The sequence below is a fragment of the Macrobrachium rosenbergii genome, chromosome 13, assembly GCF_040412425.1.
Source record: "Macrobrachium rosenbergii isolate ZJJX-2024 chromosome 13, ASM4041242v1, whole genome shotgun sequence".
In the NCBI taxonomy this organism is placed as follows: Eukaryota; Metazoa; Arthropoda; class Malacostraca; order Decapoda; family Palaemonidae; genus Macrobrachium; species Macrobrachium rosenbergii.
Genome location: NC_089753.1, coordinates 6,589,993 through 6,616,753, shown reverse-complemented (window position 1 = coordinate 6,616,753; position 26,761 = coordinate 6,589,993). Strand labels below are relative to the sequence as shown.

The 26,761-nt window shown below is 39.4% G+C and overlaps 1 protein-coding gene across 6 annotated transcripts in view; it reads right to left on the bottom strand.

Moving 5' to 3' along the window:
* The window catches only part of LOC136844872 (coiled-coil domain-containing protein 50), a 184,738-nt gene that overhangs the window by 24,888 nt on the left and 133,089 nt on the right, over positions 1–26,761 (bottom strand). For 4 of the 6 annotated variants that reach the window (XM_067114135.1, XM_067114136.1, XM_067114134.1 and 1 more), the window contains 2 exons: positions 5,468–5,590; positions 4,823–5,115 (listed from right to left, as the gene is read on the bottom strand). In XM_067114135.1, the coding sequence (XP_066970236.1) occupies positions 4,823–5,115; positions 5,468–5,590 (416 nt within the window). The remainder of the gene's footprint in view (positions 1–4,822; positions 5,116–5,467; positions 5,591–26,761) is intronic. The other 2 variants (XM_067114138.1, XM_067114139.1) reach the window with 1 other exon arrangement.

The window sequence follows — 26,761 nt, the reverse complement described above, 5'->3', positions numbered from 1 at the left end:
AAATGATGCATGAATTCACAACGCCCGGACGTAAAAACAAATTTTTTCTAAAATTCACCATAAAAGGGATTTTGACAAAGGAAAAATCTATTTCTGGGTGAAGACCTGTGTCGCCCAGTGAAATGTCCCATATAGCACACATTTCTAGGTATAAATATTGCTAGATATACCAGAGAAAAAGCTATACAACTATATAGAATGCCAGAGTTACAACCATGAGTTATTTTTTGTTGTATTCTACATGAAATTCACACATTTTCATATATAAAACTTTCTGTAACGGCTAATATAAAACGGTGCAAACATTACGACAAAGTGAAGAAAGAACTTCTGAGATTTTCGGCAGAGTTACCGCACGCGGACGTAAGGAAAAAGTTTTTTTCAAAAATTCACCATAAATTGAAATATTGTGCTAGAGACTTCCAATTTGTTGCAAAATGAAGGTAAATGATTGAATATTACTAGAATGTAAGAGTTTTAGCTTACAATTGCATTTTTCGACCATTTCGGTCGAGTCAAAGTTGACTGAAGGTTGAAATTTTGACACTTATCATGATTTATATAAAAATATTTCAAAACTTTTAAAGCTACAACCATGGGTTGTTTGTTGTTGTATTTTACATGAAATTGCACACTTTTTCATATATAGAACTTAATGTAATGGCTAATATAAAACGGTGCAAAAATTACGACAAAGTGACGAAAGAATTTCTGAGATGCGTCGCTGATGCTCTGTAGTGCGAGAAGAAAGAAATTCGCGCATGCGCGGCTCGGTAACGCTTGTAAACAAAACAACAGTGTGATCCGTGAACTCCCAGCATCCCTCAAGGCATGTGATTTAAAATCTTTTGCAAACTAGGCCTATAACTATTTTTCCGCAAATATTTAAAAAAACTTTTTGTAGTCGATGTACCGTATGTCCACTCGGCACCCGACAGACAATTTTAGTCGACGTACGATACATCCAGTCGGCGTTTAAGGGTTAACCAGAAAAGTATTTATTCTATTCTAATCTGAAGCAATCATAAAATTTCCACTTATTATATCTTTAGCTGCCAATTATCACATTATTCTTACAATCTATGATTAAAAATTTTTCCTCACACATGATATGAAATAAGTTTTGTGATATGAAGAAATAAATATCTTTAAAAATAAATTTCAAATGTATCCTTAAATTTTTAAATTCATGAATATGTTTCTATACATGGTGGTGGAATGATGCACTTGACTTACTGGTGACACAAAACGTGGGGAATGTGCCGAGTATTATTTTTAATAAAACACTTGTAATATGTATTTCCTTATTTTATAACCTCAAATTATTAAAAACTTCAGTAAAAATTAAAATTCCCTTAGAATAGAATACATCCCAGAGATGTGAAGGTGAGTATTCTTGGTAAGGTTCAAAAACAAGGAAGAAGAAGGTACTTAAACCCTAAAAGCAAATTTCATGAGTTGGGTGAGGTCTCCTGAAAAGCTTAGAACAATGCACAACCTGGAAACAGCAGAAGCACAAATGAAAATAAAGTCTTCAGAAAATCCAATTCTGGCAACTCAAGGAAAAGGAAAGTCACCAATGACAAAGCATGAAGACTTGAGCCTCCCCTCATCCACAAACTTGAAGGCCCAATCCTCATGAATGCCAACAGCTGGGATGAGACATTTTACTGGAAAAGGCATGAAGCCCACTGAGGGCCTCAGAAGGGATGACGACAAACAAGAACCTAACTTTGAAGAATATTGTTAATAATAATAGCCCAAAAAGCAATACAGAAGGCCAAGAGAACCACTGACAATATGAGACTTGAAGGTTCATGGTAATCTTTGGAACTGCAGAAGTTACAGGGCAAACAAGCATGAAAAGTTGTCACAGTTAGGAATACATTCTTCCAGAGAAAGACACTGGAGAGGGCAGGGCCAAGACCAGGTAACAGAGAGCAATAGCTAACTGACATTCCTCAGAGAGGTCATTTTATGGAAACTAAAGACCTTGAAATAAAGAGAACCCTATATATCATACCAGCCATGAATCCTAGCAAGGGTGTGTAAACCCATGACTGAGGAGAGCAACCCTCCATAAGGTTATGCCCAATAATCTGGGACTCAGGAAAATGCAAAACCTGATGGAAGAGTTTCCTCAAGAAGTCTCATACTAGCAAGAAAATATTATAAAAAGGAACGATGAACACAGTTAAGTCAGAAACCAGATTAGTATCATAAAAACAGTCTGTGACAGCAGTGAACCAACCCTCCTGCAATATTATCTAAAGTAAACTTGTTTTCTGGCATTGCTGCTGCTGCTGCTGCTTCTTCTTCTGGCACATCATCTGTGTGATTCAGCTTCAAGTGCCTTTCTGGTAACTTAGTTTGGGTGAAACATAATAAAAAATCTTGAAGTTCCCTAAGAATCATACCCCAAAACCCCTCCCCACCCTCTTTCTGTGTAACAGTCACAATTTCTTCAGTTATTTCTCTGAGAGTAAGTTAAGTATACCTTAGTTTAACCAGACCACAGAGCTGATTAACAGCTCTCCTGAGGTCATGACACATTCTGGCCAAAGGTTTTTGTTCATGAGTTTATAGTCTCAGTCTTGATAGCTTTCATGGCACTTTCAATGATATTTATGGAATCAGCAAATGCATAAAGTTTCCACATCTTCATTAAATGTTTTTTACTAAAATCATCTTCCATAGCCAGCACAATTCTCTCCAGAACAGTCACAGATTTCTGGGCGGCCAAGGGCATCTTACAATATACAGGCAGTCCCCGGTTATCGGTGGGGTTCTGTTTCTGAGGGTGTGATGATAACCGAAAATCGGCGATTTCGGCGATTTTCGGGAGTTATCGGCGCCAAAAAGCGCCGATTTTCGGTTATTGGCGCCTCTGTTAGGTATATATCAGCGCCAATACCCAATTATCAGCGCCGATAAGCAGAAATCTGCGATTTTCGTCGCTAGACAAGTGCAATAAAATCGAATCGCTCTTAACCGAGCCCGCCGTTAACCGGGAACTGCCTGTAATAAGAGCTTGAAAGACAATCCTTGACTGGCATTTGACCTCTGTGACAGAGGACTTGTGAAACAACCACTCTTACGAAATATGTTCTGGCAGTCTAGCATCCAAAACACTGGCAGATATTAGAATTTAATTTTCCCTTCAAGGCTCAGAAATGGCAGCTTTGTAAAATCAAGGTTACCCTAATCATAATTGTGATAGCATAAACACAAAACAGAAACATCAGTCTTTGGCTAATAAATGACCTCTAGGCTGCTTCTTGTCTAAAGGACATATCCTTCAGTAAACAATTTTATATAAAGCAGTTCTATCATCTGTGACATTATTTTCATCTGTGACATTATTTTCAGAGTTTTTTTTATTAAGAAAATTCTCAACCTATCTACTCCCACAGACGAAGGCAAAATTCATCAAAGTCTGCTGTGGTCTGCATTTTCCTTGGGTCTTTTTACTTCATAGTTCATTTCTTGTATGAAACTTGGGTTCTATACAGTTCACATGAAGGGGTCACAGGAGTATCCATGATCATGCATTGGTCTTCAACAGTTGTAAGAAATGGATTAGTCATCATACAACAAAGGTTATCAAAATTAATCAAACTATGTTCCCATGCCTACCAAAATGCTGTATTTCTAGGACGGACGATCTGTCCTCTTGCAGGCAGCCTTAGGACTTACACTTAGTTATATGCAAGGCCCCGAGATTATAACTGAAATACAAGTACGAATGCAAAAGCTTAGGCCATACTACCAATAATACTTACTCACTGAACAATAAGACCAAAAAAGTAGAACAAAGAAAAGAGTACAATAAAAACAGAACTGAAGGAACAATACAGACTTAGTTTTACATATAATAAACTAGAAACTATTCCTAAGCACATAAATACACAAAAGCCTAAAGTTAACCAAACATGAATGAATAGCTTCAGAAAATTGTTAACTAACTACAGTAACTCCTCATCACTGAGTTACCTTGCAGAATAAGCCCAAAATTAGCTATAATACCAAAATGTTAAAATATAGACACAATCAAAAGCAAAAAACCAAGAAACTACAGCTAGACACAGGAAGGGAAGTGACATCTCAAAAAGTAATAATGAGACTCTCAACACACAGCAAAATAAAATATCACTTATTACAACTCTTGCTCTGAAAATAGCCAAATCAGTATACAGTATACTATACAGCTTAGCAACCACACAAAATGTGTGGGAGCTAGCAGCTAGGGACATGTGGATCACTATGCAGTGTCTGTAGCAATACTACAAATGCCAGCTATACATGAATGATGAGTTGGTGCTGAAAAATATCCAGTTTGCAGGAAGTCAATATTTGCAAACATTATCACATTTTTTAATACATTCATACCCTCAAAATTTCTGTTTAATAAGTTAATAATAGGTTACTAAGCTCTTGAAAAAATGCAGAAAAATGAAACATAAAATATAACATGGATACATAATCTATGAATAAAAAGAAGAAAAACACAGGTCAACAGAAAAGCATAACACTAAGTTACCTCTGAGTCTCTAAAAATTATCCTTCAGTCTATTACTCATATTTATTCATTATCAGTAAGTCTTAATATACTTCACTAGCTAGTAACCACTAAAAATTTTATCCTTACCAAGCCAATTTAAGGAGTAATGATCATCTTCACTTTGAGTAGGTGATTCAAAATATTCATCCAAGACTTTTCTTCCTACCTAATCATTTCATAATTCATCAAATGACATTGCTAGTTCACCACAGTATAACTTCTAAAACCAATAACCACCTTAAAATGAACATGTCCACTGACCTTGGCTTGTTTGTCTTTCCAACTGGGAACTGACGGGCATATTTTGAAGACCGGGGTTCATGAGGAACAACATACTGTGAAGTCCCAGGTAAATCAAGAGAATTTGGCCTTTGTAAAGGCCTCCCTCTAGCTGCTTGCCAATCACTCTCAATATCTTCCCTTGGTGAATCAGGGGAAGCATATGTGGGACTAGAGCTTTGATAATCTGTACGACTTGGGGAGTCACCTCTTGAGTGATGTGAAGGGCCTGGCTCATCATGTGGAGCTCTTAGAGGCGATGAATGTCTTCTTGGCTGAAAAATTACACTGATGTAAATTTAGCAAAAAATCATATTACAACAAAGATGAAAAACAGATATGTTCTTTTCCCTTACTCTTATTATGACATAACCATGTGGCATACAGCTGAATGGTATTTAGGTATGTCTAGTTCTTGCCTTGAATTTAACCCATGAAATGCTAAACTCAATTAAACCAGCATGGCCATGAACTTTGTCACTAGAACCTCAGACAACTGGTACAAGTTTATGCAATACAACAATCTGCTACCGAAGTACAAAATAATAAAAGAAAAAATACTTAAGAAAATGTTACCCCAAAAATGGGATCCACCATGGTTGTTTATCAAAATATACATTAACAAACCTGTGCACTCAATATAGCTTCTTCACATATATCATTTTCTGGCAACTGAGACGAACGGGCCATTTTTTTCTGAAGAGCCTTCTGCCGAGCCTTTTCACGAGCCTTCTTAGCTTTAGCCCGTTCCTGGAAACATGACAGTACATAAAGGATGACATATTCCCAATAGCATATATAACAGGAAGGAAAATAGGTACTGTAATTACTGAAATCATCAAACATATCAAATTAGGTAAACATCTACACATGCAATAGTAAGGCTTTTAAAGAAATTTTTGTAAAAGCACATGAACTCCAGTACTGTTTCTCCCGCCTGATATCTTTCACCTAGGCTAAACCTACCTCAAAACAGCTCTGTCCATTCTTTTCTAAGATGCTGTTTGTACTTTTCATCAAAAAGTTAAACTGCATTTCAACTTCTCCACAACTGTTTATTATTACAATTCTCTTTGGCTTCTTAAAAACTCCATTAAGCAACTTTAATCCTTGGCTTGGCAAAGCTCGAGTGTTTCTCCCTCCTGATTTCTTTCTCCTAGGCTATACCTACCTACTACATCCTCATCACAGCTCTCCCCATTCCTGTGTAGCCACTACGTTCCTCCTATCAGTATCCAATCTGACTGGGGCACTTTTGCCACTGCATCTGGCAGTCTTCCAAAATTCATTTCTTCTGCAGGTCTTGCTGCCTACAATGAGTATACCAAAAACACAAACTATCTTCTTTCCAGTTATCTTTACTCTCATTAATCTTCCACTTATTTGCCCTTTTCTATGCTATTTCATCTTTGATTAGTATGCCTACACCATTCTGCCTTGTCTCATAGTCATTTCACAAGGATCTATATTTCTCCATCACTACCAGTGGGTTTTGTGCCACCTCCTTTATACCTTACTTACTGAACGTAACAAATGTTCATGTTTCTCTTTATCAGCACTTCCATCACTTTCCTGATTTTCCTAATACATTATAATTTATAATACTCATTCATAATGACCTTGACTTACTTCTATTTTCCTCAGAACTTCTACACATGCCTTGGCCTACTTAAAGGCTGCCAAGCACTTGAGCTATTTCAACTTAAGAACTGTCATCGTTTTACAAGTTGTGTTATGTCCAAACTGACAAACTTACCACACTCATTCTTCTCTGGGCTTGGAATCAGCTTCTGACTGGTCACTAACTCATTTTTTTAGTTTTTTAAGCCACAGACTTGGAATATTGAAGAGGCATAATATTACTTAACCTTATGTAAAAAAATATGATAAAGAAATTTTATACTTCAACACTGAGTGGCCCTCAGTAGATACCAGTTTTAAGCTAAGATTTATGAACTGTTTTCTAAAGATATGTAACAGACTGACTCAAGATTAATATGCTCAAATCATAATACTGTAATGCCAAGGTTCAACAACTGGCCTGGCAGTTTTCAAGATATAGTTTAATTTCATGTAGTTTTCTTAAACAGTTTGTATTCCACACCACCACAGTTATATAACTCCCTTATCCCACTAGCAAATAAACAAAAATTAATAAACTTTAGAGTGAAAATGTCTCTGCCTGCAAGTTTTGATGACTGTCAATAAGCCCTCTGTTCTCAAGAAGACTTCCAGAACAAGATCCTATTTCCTTTAGTGAAATTGCCAATGTGTTGCAGCCCTTGGCTAAGCAAGGGACAGTGTACACTATACCAAATCCTGTTTTCCCCTTCTGCAAAACAGGATGCCAGATGTTCCCCAATGTTTCCAGCAAAGAAATTAGTTCACCAATAGTAGTACTGCCCTCAGAGGGCTTTGCTGATGCATGTACAGCAACAGAGGGTACTGGAGGTGCAACAGACTTGATCTTGCTACAGGTATAAATATAACAAATAATTTCCAACTTTTTTTTTGGTGGCCTACTTCATATTTAGAATGGAAAAAAAGAATGAGAAAGAGAGTTTCACTACTGTGCTTCACCATAATAAGATATTTTGCTTATCTATAAAGGATAAAAATTACTAAACTGAACAACAAATTTCAAGCAGTAATCCATATCAAGAGCAATCACATGTACTGAAAAATCAATCATCCACAAATATTAGGTAATCTATGCTGGGTGGAATGATATTTCATAATTTAAAATAAAGAAATTTCACACAGGCACAAAATCAACAGAAATATTTCTCCTATTACTGTACTTATATACAAAGGTTGTGCACAACCTCAAATAGATCACACATAATGTAAAAAACAATTTATGTTATCTTGACAGACTGTAATACCAGTATTGAATGAACTCATGGTCCACAGAATTTTTTTGTGACAAAATCATACCTACAAACAATAATAGATTATACAGTTGTTTACTCTTGCCCCCAAGGATACTTTCAGTCTGTTAACAATAATAATATACAAACAAAACAAGAATCTACTACACTGGAAAATGTCTAGGAATGAGATAGCTCACACATGCCATGAATATGTGTGTGAAGGTATTGAAGAGACTGTATCACATAAATGTATTGAAGAGACTGTATCACATAAATGTAATCTCATGAAGGCATTTGATGTAAAGCGCTCATTAACCAAGCCACATCTGAAGGTTTCATAACTGTGCCCTGGAAACCAACTACTGTATATTAAGAAACGGACCACTAATGATAGGTAGGGTACCAGGACAAGATACTTAAATCTCCAGATTTGTTGACCAGAGCTATAGTGATGTTCCTACACCACAAAGATTTGGAGTGAAGAACTTGGTAAGTGTACAGTATCAGAAGAATTTGAGATAAATGACTGGTATCCATTAAGGATCAGTCCTGGGCATTAATGTTTTTGATAGTGTAGTCACTTGTTTCATCCTCAAGCAGTTGTTACCCTTCCTTGGTCTACCAGAGCTCCATGGTGACCAGACTAATATCAAAGAATTCTCTTTTAGCTGGTCTTGTAGCTGGGTATTGTGTCATAATGATAAACACTATAACACATGACGGAGTATCGTGAACTCAAACATAGGAGGGCATTTTCCCTTATCTTCAGTGAAGCTGAACCTAATTTTCCAACGTCAAAACCTGCAAGAAGGAGAAGTGACTACCCAGATTAAGTAGGAACCCCTTTTTTTAGGGAATACCCTATTATCAGCCTAAAAACAGTAATGGCCGAATGTCAGATAAAAGGTTAGTCTCTGCAACAGAAAACATAGAACTAGATTGTAAGAGGGTTTTTTCTGTATACTGCAGTTTATGTCCTTAAGTTTTAAATAAGCCTAGAATAGGCAGTGGCCTAGAATAGGTTCAGCAAGAACCCTCTAAGAAATCCTCTATTCTTAGCTTAACGTAGATTATACTTGAAGCATTAACCTAAGCCATGTAAATCAGTAGCTTAGGCTAATTAAATAAACAAATTAGTTCATATAAGATTAGTCTCAATCATGACAATTATAATTAAAATTTCACATACCCATTGCAAAAGGACTAACAGTTTAAGTAATACAGCCATATGCAGGTGTCAGAACCAACCTAAACCTTAAAGGGTTTAAGTTAACATAGATACTTAATAAAATGTATTACAACTACAGTATGCAATTGTAATCCAAATTAACCTGTAATATCTGAATATACTAATGATATGAGGATCTAAACAGTATTCTAGGATCAATAAAAATAACAGATTTTTTACGACTTGGTAACCTATTTGCAAGGCTACACACTGGTAAGGTCTTATGTAGCCTAAACCCTTACAAGTGATATAAACCTAGAACAGGCAATAGCCTATCCAGATTATGCAGGAATCCCTTTTTAAAGGGATATCCTGCTATTTGCTCAGAAACAGAGTGGCCAAGTATCAGACAACAGGGTAGTCTCGACTACAGAAAACAGAAAACCAGACTAAAAAAGGTTATTTTTTGTATAGCCTGTATTCTTAGGTTTCAAATAAACCTAGAATAAGAAGTGGCTTAGAACAGCTTACGAGAGAACCCACTAAGAAATCCTCTATGCTTAACTTAATGTAGATTATACTAGAAGGATTAACCTAAGCCATATACAACAGTAGCTTGGGTTAATTAAACAAATTAGTTCATAGAAGATTAGTCTGAATGGCATAACAATTTAAGAATTAAAATTTCATGTAGCCATTGCAAAAGGACTAACAGTTTAAGTAATACAGCCATATACAGTGTCAAAATTACACTAAACCTCAAAGGGTTCAAGTTAATGTAGATATTTTATAAAAGGTGTTACATCTACACACTAGTAATCAAATTAACCTGTAGGATGGAATATGCTAATGATACAGGGATTTACATAAGTGTCCCTTATTAAAAATAATTTTTATTAATTAGTCTCTAATAACAACTTGTTTTATTTCACTACAGGGCCACCACTATGCAGGACCCTCAGTACAAGTGTTCTGTAGCAAACTGCCTGGTTCGCTTTTTGCCAGTGGGTATGGCCCATACCACCTGCCACGAGCATAGTCCTTGTAAAAAACAAGACAAATTTGCTTGGTTGCCAGATATGTGCAAAATTTGTAGTATGCTCCTAGTAGCAATTTTTAAGGACGAAACAGCTCATCTTAAGCTGTCTCGATGGGTCCTGGGTTCAGCAAGGGTAAGGAGGGGGAGGATTATATCTTTCTGGCAGAACTCCAGCAGCAGATATTCAACCCTTTCTCAGAAGATCTATGTTTTGGCCAAAACCCAGTACAGGCAGTCCCCAGTTATCAGCGGGGGTTCCGTTCCAACAGCATGACGATCAGCAAAAATTGCCAATAACCGAAAATCAGCGATTTTCAGCGATTATCAGCGCCGATAACCAGAGATCAGCACCTCTGTCAGGTATGTATCAGCACCAATACCTGATTATCAGTGCCGATAAGCGGAAATGGGTGACTTTCATCACTAGACAAATGCCATAAAACCGGATCACTGATAACCGAGCCCACCAATAACTGGGGACTGCCTATAACATCAGTCCACACTACTTCCCAGGTTAACCCTGAGGAGGAAGTAGAGGAATCTTCACTTGGGGGTGCCATTCTTACCTTGCTGAACTCAGAAGGATCAGGGACACAAATTTCAGCTAACCATGGGAGAAACCTTCCAGAAGGAATTCTATCTGAAGCTGAACAGGATCCTTCCTCCAAAAGGGATACTAGGATCCACCTAACCCCAATTGAAATTACTACATTTTCGGAGAGGTATGGTAACTCACCCAGGACCTCTGCCCGCTGGGTAACAGGCAGTTACAGTTCAGCTGTGGATGCTCAGTCAAATTACGCAAGCTCCCCCAAAAAGGATACAGAGTTTGTGACATTTGATCAATTCCATAAGGAAATTATGAGCAACATCAAAGGTGTTCTTGACACAGAACGGCAATATATAATGTACATATTACTGTACATGATTCCGAACAGGAAATCAAGGAAATTAAGTCGGTCATGTACACTCCAAAGTGTAAAGGTACTGCATCCTGTAACCAAAAGGTAAGAGTGGATACAAATTCTGCCCAAATAAGTTCTAAGATTAGAATTCTGACTGGAACCAACAAAATGGCCAGTTCGGACTACAAAACTTCTGATCAAAACATAACAGGGGCTCCAATACTCACCCCTGATGATACTGGTAATCCTTGGCGAGACACCTCAATGTGCATTTTCTCTTCCGATGGTAAGTACCTAATTAATGAGAGAAAAACCATGATCAAAGTTGTACATGTGGAGTTTAGAGATGGGGCACCATTCCCTAATACAGAATGGCGCCCGGTGCCACCTTCGCCAGATGTGGAGAAACCACAAAAAGAAACAGTTTTCTTACCTGCGTCTACAGCATTAAAAGCTATACTGACACCCTTTACCAGGTCAAGGAAAAATGGATCTAAACTCCCATTATGAATAAAACCCAACTTGCTCACCAAGTATACCCCCAGCCTTCTGTCCCTTCACTTTTAAAATAATTAACCATGTGAAGGCAGATTTTCAGAACTTTGTAGTAACTACAAAAAGAGAGGCAATGGCAGAATCAACACCATTTACCACAGTCATCCCGAATTCGAAAAATTCCACCAAGGAATGGGCAATGCTTCAACTCCATTTTGAAAGGAAAAAGCTCTTTAGATACAGCTACTCAGCAGTTTGGGACCCCTATGAGACAAATCTCAGACGAGACAGCCTCTTCAGAATTTCGTGCTAGGATCCACCTCCTTAGTGTTATAACATCTACCACCTTGCTGGAAGTTGCCACCAAAAGGCTTCCAGAAGATTCCTGGACAATTTTTGTAGTTGTAGCTAAAAAGTCTTACGAGAACCCTATGGGAAACACTCTATAACTTTCTAGAGTGGTGCATAAAATACAAATGGAAACACTGGAAGGCTCCAACAAGCCACTTCCCATTGTGACTGCATTATGACAATCTAACCCCTTCTGTAAGGACCAGTTTGAGGATTCTGTTGTAATTCAAATCAACGAGCAAGCATGCCAACAAAACTGTGCAGTGCATGTTCTTCTGGGAAAAAGGGAATTCAGGAAACAAAAAACCAGAAACTTCCCTTTACCCAACCCAAAAAAGGCTCACTTTGATCAAATATCATATAAATTTTCAGTTACCTCCAAAAATTTTCCTCAAAAACAGGTAGGGGTCAGAAGGGACACCTCCCTACAGAGGGACAACAATAACCACAATAGCAAGGACATCCTTTTCACAAGGTAAAAAAAAAAACTTTCTCATATAAGAAAAGGAAAAGCAATGCCTGGAATACCTACCTAAGGCAAAGACAGAGGAAGAGGCAGATACCAATAGGAATTGTTTGGTCGGGGGTCGGCTTCGACGACACCACAGGCAATGGAAGTCTTTCCCCTCGGGGACACAGCTTTGTTCTCAACGGGTTGGGATGAAAATGGTCTCATCTCCCCCCCCCCTCCTTTAAAGGGGTTCCTTCAAAAACCAGATCCCTCTCTGGAAGATTATGTACAGAAGGGCCTGTTAAAGAGAGCCATAGAGAAACATGCACACATTACCACCAAGTACGTCTCTTCAATGTTCCCAAAAAAGGATTCCTCCAAACGAAGAGTGATCCTCGACCTATCAACACTGAACAAGCATAATGTTTGCCAAAAGTTTCAGACTACTACCGTTGCCCAATTATGTCCAAGCATTCCAAAAAGGACTTGAACATCTTCTATATATCTGAAAGATGCATACTGGCACATTTCTATCGCCGTTCCCTTCTGCCCATTCCTAGGGTTCCGGATAGGGAAAGATACATGCAGGTTCAAAGTCATGCCTTTTGGGTTAAACATTGCCCCCAAGAACTTTTACAAAATTAGCAACGGTAGTTGTTCGGAAACTCAGATAAGGAGGAATACATCTAACAGCCTATCTAGACGGCTGGTTAATTTGGGGGCCCACAAGAAAAGAGTGCTTGGAATATCTAAGAGCAGTGGTCAACAGACTACTGTCAAAAGGTTTTATAATAAACAGGAAAAAATTCTGCCTCACACCCAGCAGACGCTTTTAGTGACTGGGACTGTGTTGCGATGCTCTTCAGGGGCTGTTGTCTCTCCCCATCAATACTCAGAACAGAATAAGGAAAAACCTCAAAACATTCTTTGCACAGCCCAGAGTTTCCAGACAGCAAATAGAACATATGATGGGTCTGCTGCAGTTTGCATCAGTAATAGATCCAATATTCAGATTGCAACTGACAAATAAGAACAAATTCTGCCATCACATAATGCAAGAAAAAAGATGCAAGACAGATCTCATCAAAAGAATCAAAAAGTTAGGTAGGGAGATAATTCAGCCCTGGACCTGGAAGGAATCTCTGGTGAAACAGGTCACCATGACTCCTCCATCTGTACGAGTAACAATACTCACAGATGCCACGTTGACAGGTTGGGGAGGACATTGGAAGGATCATCAGGTGGCAGGGAGGTGGTCAGCTACTATGAGGAATTGCCATATCAATTTCCTGGAGCTGGTGGCTGTCTTTTTTGTCTCTCAAAAAACTCAAACCTCCAGAAGAAACACATATTCTGTTGGTTCTAGACAACACAACTGCAATGTCCTGCATCACATTCACCTCCTCTCAATATAACAATGCTAGCCATCCTTCAGATGGTGCAAGCAAAGAAGAAGCACCTGTCTGCAATTTACCTCACAGGGTCTCTCAATGTAATAGCAGATTCTCTGTTGGACAACCACTCTTCTCAAACAATAGCCAACATACTTCCACAACTGGAAGTGGACCTGTTCACCACATATGAGAATCACAAACTCCCAGTATATGTGAATCCAGACTTGGACAGTCAAGCAACAGCAACAGATGCCTTTCTACAAGACTGGAAAAAATGGGAGAGGATATATCTTTTTCCTCCATTGTCCCAGATTTTGATGGTTTTGAGCAAACTTCTAACCTTCAAAGGAACAGCTTACTTAACCCTTAAACGCCTACTGGACGTATCATACGTCAACTAAAATTGTCTGTTGGGTGCCAAGTGGACGTACCATACGTCGACTACAAAAAATTTCAACCTTCGATCAACTTTGACTCGACCGAAATGGTCGAAAAACGAATTGTAAGCTAAAACTCTTACATTCTAGTAATATTCAATCATGTACCTTCATTTTGCAACAAATTGGAAGTCTCTAGCACAATATTTCGATTTATGGTGAATTTTTGAAAAAAACTTTTTCTTACGCCCAGTGGTAACTCGGCCGAAAATTTCAGAAATTCTTTCATCATTTTGTCGTAATTTTTAACTGTTCTATTTGCGTTACAAAAAGTTTTATATATGAAAATGCAATTTCATGTACAATACAACAGAAAATAATTATGGTTGTAGCTTTTATCAGTTTTGAAATATTTTCATATAAATCACGATAAGCCAAAATTTTATATATGAAAATGGTAAAACGCAATTTCTAAAACTCTTACATTCTAGTAATATTCAATCAACCTTCAGAAAATAATCTCAATATGATTTTGTAGCTTTTTATCAGTTTTGAAATATTTTCATATAAATCACGATAACTGCCAAAATTTCAACCTTGGTTGTCAAGTTTTGAAATACTCGATAACAAAATTTCAAATGGTCAAAAAACGCAATTGTAATTAAAACTCTTACATTCTAGTAATATTCAATCATTTACCTTCATTTTGCATTATGATAAAATAAGGTTTTACTGGTGAATTTTTGAAAATGATATTTTTATGATAAAATAAGGTTTTATATAATACCTGGTAGTTACATATAGCTGTCGTCTCTGACGCTAACTTGACCGAAATGGTCGAAAACATTGTAAGCTAAAACACGGCAGAATTTTAAATTTCAACGCTAGAATTTTTGCTAAAAACACCTAGGTGATCCTCTACCAGCGCCCTCTATAGGTAACAAGGAACTATCCCAACAATGTTCTAGAACCCATTAAGTTTTAAGCCCACTTGACATGAGAGGGGAGGTGGGTGGGGTTTACTCATGTAACTACCAGGTAAGTATAAGTAAAACCTTATTTTATCATAAAAATATCATTTTTACTTATAGAACTTACCTGGTAGTTACATATAGCTGATTGGCACCTTTAGTGGAGGTGGGACCATGTCAGCCACATATATTGTTAGAAATCAAAACATGAATTTTAGTTCCTTACCTTGAAGGATTGCTGACTCAGTGGTTACTGCCTCTGTAGTCTGCTTATCCCTCGATTGTATAGACAGGATATAAAGGATCCGGGTGTCAGATACAATCTGTTAGTACTTGCCGAGAGGACAACGCCGTGACGGACAAGACTTAGTATGCCCTTGCTCTGGGCGCAGAACCAAATTAACAATAAGGGATCACCTCTATCACCATAAAATATAAAATTAAAAACTTTCAACCATAAAATTAAAAGATTGTAGGTACTCCTAAACCAACAAACATAGTACCTACAAACGACGCAACCAAACTCAATTTCCAACTTCAAGGAGAAAATGTTAGTCGGATAGGGTTGCCCTCTTTCTCCCTCACCCACCACCGTGTCAGTAACTACTAAAGGCCCTAAGGTACTGCCATTGTCAAAATCAGTCTTCAATTCTGACAAGTAATGCGATGCGAAGATCGACTTACATCGCCAAAATGTAGAATTCACAATCTTTTGCACTGAGAGATTGTGCCTGAAAGCCAAAGAAGTAGCTACAGCTCTTATCTCATGTGCTCTCACTTTCAGAGTTCCCGTGTCTGAGTCCTGACAATTCACATGGGCTTCTGAAATAACTTCTCTTAAGAAGAAAGCAAGAGCATTCTTAGAAAGTGGTCTTGACGGGTTTCTCACAGAACACCACAAGTTCTCCGAAGAGCCCCTGATACCTTTTGTTCGGTGAATATAGAACTTTAAGGCTCTCACCGGGCACAACAATCTCTCTTGTTCTCCTTCTCCCACAAGATCTGAAAGGCTCTTAATGCTGAAAGACCTAGGCCATGGTCTGGACGCATCTTCGTTCTTCGCTAAGAACCTAAGAGAGGAAGAACAAACAGCTTTTCCTTGAGAGAAACCAATAGTTTTGTCCAAGGCATGAACCTCACTCACCCTCCTGGCTCACCCACCGAGTGTTACTAGAAAAATAGTTTTCTTAGTCAAATTTCTCAATTCGATGCATTTGCCAAAGGTTCGAATTGATCTGAACAAATCCATTTAAGAACGATGTCCAAATTCCATGCTATTTGTTTAGGAACTTTCGTCTTCGAGGTATTAAAAGACTTAAGTAAATCTGTTAGATCCTGATTGTTAAGATGTCTACCACATGGTCTGGGCGCATCTTTCCTTCACTAAGAACCTAAGAGAGGAAGAACATACAGCTTTTCCTTAAATCTGTTTTGTAGATCCTGATTGTTCGAGTGAGAAAATGTCTAGACCTCTGTGCTTAAATACCGACGATGCAAGCATTGATCGATACCCCTTAATCGTGCTCAAAGACAATCCTTTCTCCTTATAAAGGGATAGCAAGAACTTCGCTATTTGATTTAGAGAGGTTTTAGAAGACGAAACTCCATGTCTATTGCACCAGTCTCTAAACTGATTCCATCTTGCCTGGTATACTGCGTCCGAAGACTTTCTTCTGGGTCGCGCAATAGCGCTTGCAACCTCCTTTGAAAAACCTCTCTTCCTGAGGAGTCGCTCGACAGTCTGCAGGCGACAAGCCGTAGAGCGGACAAGTTCTGATGGAACCTCAGGAAGTGGGGTTGTCTGAGTAGATCTTTCCTCGACGGGAGGATCCTCGGAAAATCTGCGAGGAGGAGGAGAAGATCTGGGAACCATTCCTCGATGGCCAGAAATGGAACAATTAGAGTCATCTTGGTGTTCTTGTGGTTCCTGAACTTTTCCAAGACCTTCCTGATAATTTTGAAAGGTGGAAAAGCGTAAAGTTCTAGGCAATCCCAACTCATTGTCATTGCATCCACCCAAAGTGCCTTGTCGTCCGGATCTGGGGAGCAATATACTGGGAGGCGTTTTGTTCTGTCTGTTGCAAACAGGTCTACTAGCGGACAACCCCACAGATTCCACAACTGTTTGCAAACCTGCGGATGTAAGGTCCATTCCGTGGGCAAGACTTGATTCTTCCTGCTTAAGAGATCCGCTGTTACATTCCTCTCGCCTTTTATGAACCTGGTCAATAACGTGACCTCGTTCTCTTCCGACCATTCTAAAAGTTCCTTGGTCGTCTGATACAGGGAGAAGGAATGAGTGCCCCCCTGCCTTTTGATATAAGCAAGAGCTGTCGTGTTGTCCGACTGAACTAGAATAACCTTGCCTTTTACCTCTTGCTGAAATTGCATCAGGGCTAGATGTACCGCTTTCAGTTCTTTCACATTTATGTGCAGTTCTTTCTGCTCTTCCTGCCACAGGCCCGAACATTCCTTGTTGTCTAAAGTCGCTCCCCACCCCTGATCCGAAGCGTCTGACAAGAGTGTGAGGTCTGGGTTCTTGATAAAAAGAGAAATTCCCTCCTCTAGTCTTTCTCTTGAATTCCACCAGAACAGCTCCTTCTTGATCTGATCTGAGATCTTGAAAAGAAAGGAATCCGGATGGGTTTTGCGTGGCCATTGGCTTTGTAGATAAAACTGCAGAGGCCTCATCTTGAGTCTCCCCAGTTTTACGAACTTCTCCATCGAGGCTAAGGTCCCCAGCAAGCTCATCCACTGGTTGGCTGAGCAAACCTCGCGATGTAGAAAGTCGTCTATCATGCTTAGACAAGACTCTACTCTCCGTATTGATGGAGAAGCCCGAAAAGTCAGAGAGTCCATTCTCACTCCCAAATAAACCATCTGTTGTGATGGTGAGAGGGACGATTTCGGAACATTGACTAGTAGACCTAGTTCCTTTGCCAGAGATAATGTCTTTATTAGGTCCTCCACACATTTGGCTTTGGAGTGTGCTTTCAGAAGCCAGTCGTCCAGATACATTGACATCCTTATTCCTTGCAAGTGAAGATTCTTCGCCACCGTTGACAGAACTCTTGTAAACACTTGAGGTGCAGTTGACAGTCCGAAACAAAGAGCTCTGAACTGGAAAACTTTGCCTTGGAAAACAAACCTCAGGAACTTCCTTGATTCCTGATGGATTGGAACTTGGAAGTACGCATCCTGGAGGTCTATCGAGACCATCCAGTCGCCCGGTTGAAGAGATGCTAACACCGACTCTGTCGTTTCCATCGAAAATTTCGTCTTTTTACAAAAACGTTCAATGCGCTCACGTCTAGAACTGGCCTCCAACCTCCCGACGCCTTCGAAACTAAAAAGAGGCGGTTGTAAAACCCCGGAGAGCATGGGGTCGGCACTAATTCGATGGCTTGTTTCCTTAGTAGTGCTTCTACTTCTTCTCGAAGGGCGCAAAACTTCTGAGAGTCGTTGGAGTATGTTGAAAAGTGACTGGAGCGTCCGACAACGGGGCTTTTGTTGGAATGGGATGGAGTACCCTTCCCGGATCACCTGTAAGGTCCAAGGATCTTGAGTGACCTTTTGCCAGGCTTCCGAGAACGACTGGAGTCTGGCACCTACTGCTATGTGGAGGACAGCACACTCATTTCTTTTGTTGAAAATTGGAAGGTCGAGTAGAAGATTTTCCTTTCCCACGAAACTTGGAAAAGGGCCGAGAAGCAGACTTGCCCCTGAACGTCTTGGAAGTGTCTGAAAACACTGAAGTGGCTACAGGAGTAGTCTTCTTCGGTTTCTTTGCTGACTGAGCCAACAGGTCCTGTGTTGCTTTTTGCGTGAGAGCTTCAGCAGTCTCTCGAACTAATTCCTTCGGGAACAAGTGGTCCTGCAACAAAGGGGCAAAGAGGAGAGCAGACCTCTGGCTGCGGGAAACACCCTTCGCCAAAAAAGAGCACCAGAGTTGTCGTTTCTTCAGAACTCCGGTTGCAAAAACCGAAGTTAGCTCCAAGGCACTATCGCATACTCCCTTGTCTATGCAGTCGACTACCGAAGTGAAATCCGTCAACTGCGCATCCGAAAGTCCGAATTCTTTGACTTTCCTAGCCAGAGCCGCCACTGACCAATCTAGGAAACTGATGACCTCCACAACAGCGAAAATACTCTTGAGAAGATGATCCAACTCTGACTGCGTGAAAAGATCTTCGCTGATTGAAGAGCTGTGTGACGACTTGAATCCACGAGACTGGAGAAGTCCCCTTGAGCGGAGGCAGACACACCCAAAGAAAAACGTTCTCCAGTCTCGTACCACATGCGGCTGCGATGAGCCAATCTGGAGGGTGGAAGACAAAACATACTCTTGCCTTGCTCTCTCTTGTCTGAGAGCCAGGAATTAATCTTCTTGATAGCCTTCTTGGCCGAAATCGCCAAAACTAGGCGTGTAAAAGGAGCTGGATCCGAGGCGTTGTCCCTCTTAAACTGCGATCTGGGAGATGCCAGAGTCGAAGGCTTAAAAGAGTCCCCAAAGTTCTCAACGAAAAACTTGAGTAACTCCTTATAACCAGAAGATTTCTCCTTGATTCCTGGAATGTCCTCTTCCATTTCTACATCTTCTTTTTCTTCTTCTACAGAAGACACAGGAGACAATTGGTGTGCAGGAACTGTTTCTGACGAAACGTAGGTCGCACGGAATCTAAAGTCTTGCGACCATGCCGATGTGGCGCCGAATCCCAGTTGTGTGGCGCGCCAAGCTGAAGTGGCGCGCGCCATGCTGAAGTGCTTTACGCCAACAGAACGTGGCGAATCCGGAGCCAGAGAAGAATGCTGAAGCGCCTGGTTGAGCCTCTTCATTGGTGCATGCGGTGGGAGGCTCTTGCGTCAAGACTTGTGGCGCATTCAAAGGAAGCGCCTCCGCAACAGGTGCTCCCGAAGCAGCACGAGCGCCACAAAAGAACTGAATAAGATCCGTCAATTTGTCCGTGACTTGAGCGACAAAACGGGGATCTTGTTGACCGGTAGTAGGAGGAGGCACTATCTGCGATGAAGCTGGACGAGATGTAGGCGCTCCTGGAACGAAATCACGCTTATTACTAGCAATGGTACGCGAGGTTCCTTCCGACGAGGGGCGGATCCACTGAAGAGGAGGAGGAAAAAGCTTCAGGATCCTCCCAGAAGCTACAGCCCGCATGTGGATCCGTCAACGATCTTTTCTTAGGAATCGCTGCAGGAGAGACGGCGCGCGAGACCTCTTGAGAGGGCGAGAAGAATGCTTGAAGCGCCCACTTCGAGGAGGAGACAAAGAATCAGCACCACTAGAAGACACATCCCCAGCAGCACCTTTTCTATGGCGTGCGGAAGCATCCTGGGATTGCACAACAGGAATACTTGAGGGGGTGACTGTTCGGGAGCAAGCCCCACTTGCCTCCTTTCGGCTTTCGACATGCCCTCTCCCTGAACCAGGGAGTCCGACAGAGGTCTAGACCTGGGAGAACGAGTGGGCGAACAGACACCTCCTCCACTAACACTTCACTTCGAGGAGCCAACTTTTCAATGGCTTGGCCCAACGTCTGGATGGCCGAAAGCACTGCTGAAAATTTAGTGTCCATCTGGACTTTTAAATCTGACACGGTGATAGGATTGGGATCAACAGGGTCGGACAAAGGAGAGTTAATAGGAGAGGGGTTAACAGATTGAATTACCTGCCCTACAGACTTAGCAGATGATGACCTCTGCGAAGCCTTCCTAATTCTGTCCTTTTCTAACTTTCGTAGATATTTCTCTAAGGCTGACCATTCATCCGTTGTTAGATGCATACATTCCTCACATGTATTCTCTGAATTACAAAACTTACCCCTACATGAAGAGCAAACTGAATGGGGGTCGATAGCCGCCTTAGGCAATCGAGTCCTACAGCCTAAAGCACAATATCTATACTGAGAACCAGAATCAGACATATTGTACAATGAAATAATTCCAACCACAAATTGCAAAGTGCTAGCTAGCAAAAAACCACAAAGAAATACTTAAGTATAACTTGCAGACAAAAAATTCAACCAAAAAAAGAGACCGTGTTGCCGGTCTCTCGGCAGAAAACTTAATGGGTTCTAGAACATTGTTGGGATAGTTCCTTGTTACCTATAGAGGGCGCTGGTAGAGGGATCACCTAGGTGTTTATAGCGCTAGCGCGAAATTTAAAATTCTACCGTGACGTCAGAGACGACAGCTATATGTAACTACCAGGTAAGTTCTATAAGTAAAAAAACATTTTTTTACGTCCGCGCGTTATGAATTCATGCATCATTTTGTGATAATATTTTCTCTGTGTTGCTTTGATCATTTTACAATTTGTTATATACCAAAATCATCGCAATTTAGTGTACAATACAAACTAAAAAAATTAACTCATTAACTTTAACCGTTGTGCTTACAGCGCAATTTGTACAATTATATAAGTTTTTTTCGCTGTCATATATTCCAATATTTATAATGATAATGATATTTTTTTTCTGATGGTTGCATACTAAACTTCAGGCAATGCCAAAAATGAACTCTTAATCTTAAAAACTAAGCGTGCTATATATTCCAATATTTATAATGATAATGATATTTTTTTATTTCTGATGGTTTTTGACAAAAAAAAATTTTTTCCGTTTTGGCGCTAACTCACTGAACGCCGCCGGCATACGGGAGACGTTTTTGTAAATAGAGGCTCGGCGTTTAAGGGTTAATAGCCCAAATTGGCCAAACAGGCATTGGTTCCTACTACTTCAACAATGGGTGAAGAGATCAACTCCACTACCATCTACTGTTCTATCCCAGACAGTAGGAGGGAAAGTCGTCTACGCATCCTCCTTTCTGAGCCGAGACCTTCACGTGTGGATTTTTAAATATTATCTACCATGAAAATTACTCACCCAACATTGCTACGTACTTAGTGCAGAAATTACAGACATCATCTACCCGACAATATCAGTCCGTATGGAAGATATGGTTAGATTATATCCATACTGACAGCCTAGTTGACATTTCTATGAAAACACTTAAATTTTCTTATATACCTTTTTGAAGAAAAAGGCCTTCTTGTTACAACAATCATGGCATACAAGGCAGCACTAACGGAACCCTTGCTTTATGGATTTGGGATTGACTCTAGTATAGAAGTCGTCATTTCCCTTATGCAGTCTTTTGCTCTACAATGGCTCGCTCCCAAAAGGCTTCCAATTACTTGGTCCCTGAACAAGGTACTTAGACTTCTATCAACCCCTCAATTCAGCAATCCAATACACTCACAACTCACATGTTACAAAAGATGATCTTCTTGATTGCATTAGCATCAGGAGTTCATATTAGTGAACTGGGCTCTCTTAGACGGGGATGATACATCACACAAACAGCTAACTATCAATTATTATTGTCCCCTGGCCCATCATTCCTGGCCAAGAATGAGGATCCTTTAAGAAGAAATTCTATTCTGATATGAAAACTCAATTTAGGAGACAAAACATTATGCCCAGTGCAATCATTTAAGGTTTACCTAGAGGTCACGGCAAACATCCCAGGAGGTCTGGTTTTCCTACACCCTAGCACAAATAAACCATTCTCTCTACAAGGGCTGAGAATAATTTTAGTCCCTCATCAAAAAGGCAAACCCACACTCCTTTCCTAGGTCACACGATATTAGGGAAGTAAGTACGTTGTTGACCTTCTTCAGAAATGTCTCTTTCGAAGAAGTCTGCGAATGTACAAGGTGGTCATCACAGACAGTATTCTTAAAACATTACTGCCAGGAACTCGAACAAATTCGACTACACTGTGTATCAGTAGGTGATATGGTTTGTCCTGACCCCATAGGTGCCACAGCGGAAAACCAGGGGTCTTCCTAACGGGTGGGTATGCCAACTATCGCTGGGGAATGTGTGACAATACTGCATCCATACTCAGCATACTTAGGTAACTCACTGCAGATCTTCACCCTAAAAACATAGGTTCGTGTTTAGTGTCTTGTTTTTTGTTACCAAAACTCTAGGGGTTTTTAGAATAAAGAATGGGGGCTTGAAACTTGTGGCTTGACCTTAGACCACAACTGTTTTTTCTTTAGGTTGTTGGGATGAAAATTTGAGAGCCTAAGCCTTTAATCACCGGTCAATTTCTTTGTAAAGCTTCTCGAGGACGAAACATGTGACTACACTATCAAAAAACATTTTTGATGTAGGAAAAACTTATTTTTGGTAGTTGCTGTTGAGTCCTCAAAACCCTCCCACTTACCTGACGAAAAGGCATGGGATTTGGGCAAGGGATTATCCTGCATTGACCAACAGAGAGTAATGGCTCCCTGGTCCTGTGCTGGTCCATTTGTAAACAATATGGCGGACGTACTTGCCCAATAATCACTTCTCCTTCTTGCAGGTTTTGATGTTGGAAAACTGGGTTCAGCTTTGTTGAAGATAAGGGGATAATGCCCTCTTATCTTTGAGTCCAATATACTCCATCACGCGTTATAGCGTTTATCATTACAACACAATACCCGGCTACAAGACCAGCTAAAAGAGAATTCTTTGATGTTAGTCTGGTGATCATGGAGCTCTGGTAGACCATGAAGGGTAACTCCTCGGGAACAAAACAATGACTACCAAGAATAGTGAAATAGAGAGAGGATTGAAAATTAAAATTAATTTAAAATATATGGAGACTAGAAAGGAAGCAAAGGATGGCATACAGTCAGGAAAGTGACCATGTGGATGTTGTAGGAAAAGTGCAGAGGTGAACTCACTACTGTGTACTGCCTGCAACAGTGTAAAATAGACTGTCTTCATTTTTGAAAGAGAAGCTCAAGATTACAAAATATACATGGATTAAAAGATTTTCAATGCCTGAAATGTATAAGAATAGCATATGATAAAGCAGAGGTAAAAGATCTTGTGTTACAAGGGCAGTAAAACTTGCAATGCATGCAAAAGCTTGTAAAACTCTGTGCAGCAAAGACATGGGAACGACAACTTAGAAAATTTTGAAGCGTCATGACTAGAGTGAGAAAGGCAGATAAGCTTACAAATGAGTACATAACAAAGAGAAGTAGTGCTCTGTGGCTGAAATATAGACTGATAATTCAAAGATAAGATGGTTTGTACATGCAATGTGAGGGGATGTGTAGACACAGAAATAGTATGACAAAAACCAGTAGGTAGGAAGGCCCAGGAAATTATGGAAATAAGAAAAATTTTTAAAGATTTTGTATTAAAGCAATATGTATATTTTATGACAAAAACCAGTAAGTAGGAATGCCCAGGAAATTATGGAAAAAAGAAAACTTTCTAAAGATTATTAAAGCAATCTGTATATTTTATAGTTATAACACCAGAGCTTTATATTTTTATAAGAATATTTCTCAGTGCAAGCTGGGAGAGTTGTTGCACTTAGTAACAAGGCTGTTAACTGGTCACTTTTTCCTTTGGCAAAAAGGACATAGATGGAGGCTGAGGTGGGTTTAAGTTATATAAGGATCGAGTTTGTAAACCTAGGAAAAATGTAAATTACTTGAAAAACTTTTTTTTTTTGTTCCTATGGATATACGAATAATTTCATTTACAGGATATAAGAAGCTTATTCTTAGGTGGGAGGTTGCCTTTGACAACTGACTGGAGGTGAACCCCACCAGGAAATATCATGCTCCTGGTCACGTCCATGAGCATGGATACAAATGACTCCTGCAACCTCCTACTTGGTCTAGCATACAGGATGACAGATCAGTAGAGTCCTAGGCATGAGTAAGACTCTGCTCAAAAGAGGTCATCAAGTAAGGAAAACATCAGAGAACCATGAAAACACCAATCAGGGAATCCAAGTCATAAGTCAGCTAATTCTGGCTAATACCATGTAGTAATGGACCAAAAGTGTAACCCTACCCATGGCCCCCTTGTTAAAAGGGAGAGTAGAGGGAGACACATCTTAGGAACTATACTAAGATCAGGTTCTCAAAGTGATGTTACCTATACTGTATCTAGCCTGAAGTAGCAGATACCTCAACCTGGATGCTGCTCCAGTAAGGAGGGGAAGAAAGAGTCCAATCTCTGCATTCATACCCTGAGACCTACAATAAGTGAAAGTACTTTGGCAAGATACTTGTCCATCCAACTGGAGCTTGGTGCCTATACAACTTGTTAAGCAACCACCACAGGTCCCAAGAGGGTGTCTTAACCCTTAAACGCCAACTGGACGTATCATACATCGACTAAAATTGTCTGTTGGGTGCCAAGTGGACGTACCGTACGTCGACTACAAAAAATTTCAACCTTCGGTCAACTTTGACTCGACCGAAATGGTCGAAAAACACAATTGTAAGCTAAAACTCTTACATTCTAGTAATATTCAATCATTTACCTTCATTTTGCAACAAATTGGAAGTCTCTAGCACAATATTTCGATTTATGGTGAATTTTTGAAAAAAAAACTTTTTCCTTACGCACGGGCGGTAACTCGGCCGAAATTTTCAGAAATTCTTTCGTCATTTTGTCGTAAGTTTTGCACCGTTTTATGTTAGCCATTACATAAAGTTTTACATATGAAAATGTGCGCAATTTCATGTAAAATACAGCAACATACAACCCATGGTTGTAGCTTTTATCAGTTTGGAAATATTTTCATATAAATCACGATAACTGCCAAAATTTCAACCTTCGGTCAACTTTGACTCGACCGAAATGGTCAAAAAACGCAATTGTAAGCTAAAACTCTTACATTCTAGTAATATTCAATAATTTACCTTCATTTTGCAACAAATTGGAAGTCTCTAGCACAATATTTCGATTTATGGTGAATTTTTGGAAAAAACTTTTTCCTTACGTCCACGCCAGAAATTCTTTCATCACGTTGTCGTAATGTTTGCACCATTTTATATTAGTCGTTACATAAAGTTTTATATATGGAAATGTGCGCATTTTCATGTAGAATACAACAGAAAATAACTCATGGTTGTAGCTTTTATCAGTTTTTAAATATTTTCATATAAATCACGATAACTGCCAAAATTTCAACCTTCGGTCAACTTTAACTTTCGACCGAAATGGTAAAAAAAAAACGCAATTATAAGCTAAAACTCTTACATTCTAGTAATATTCAATCATGTACCTTCATTTTGCAACAAACTGGAAGTCTCTAGCACAATATTTCGATTTATGGTGAATTTCTGAAAAAAAAAAAAAATTTTTTCCTTACATCTGCGCGCTGGTAACTCGGCGAACATCTCAGAAATTCTTTTCGTCATGTTGTCGTAATGTTTGCATCGTTTACATTAGTCATTACATAAACTTTTATATATGAAAATGTGCACAATTTCATGTACAATACAACAGAAAATAGCTCATGGTTGTAGCTTTTATCAGTTTTGAAATATTTTCACATAAATCACGATAACTTCCAAAATTTCAACCTTCAGTCAACTTTAACTCGACCGAAATGGTCGAAAAATGCAATTGTAAACTAAAACTCTTACATTCTAGTAATTTTCAATCATTTACCTTCATTTTGCAATAAATTGGAAGTCTCCAGCACAATATTTCGATTTATGGTGAATTTTTGAAAAAACACATTTTCCTTACGTCCGCGCGGTAACTCGGCCAAACATCTCAGAAATTGTTTCATCACGTTGTCGTAATGTTTGCACCATTTTATATTAGTCGTTCCATAGAGTTTTATATATGAAAATGTGCGCAATTTCATGTACAATACAACAAAATATAACTCATGGTTGTAGTTTTTATCAGTTTTGAAATATTTTCATATAAATCACGATAAATAGAAAAAATTTAAATTTAACTTTCGGTCAACTTTAACTCGACCGAAATGGTCGAAAACTGCAATTGTAAGCTAAAACACTTACAGTCTAGTAATATTCAATCAATTAGCTTCATTTTTCA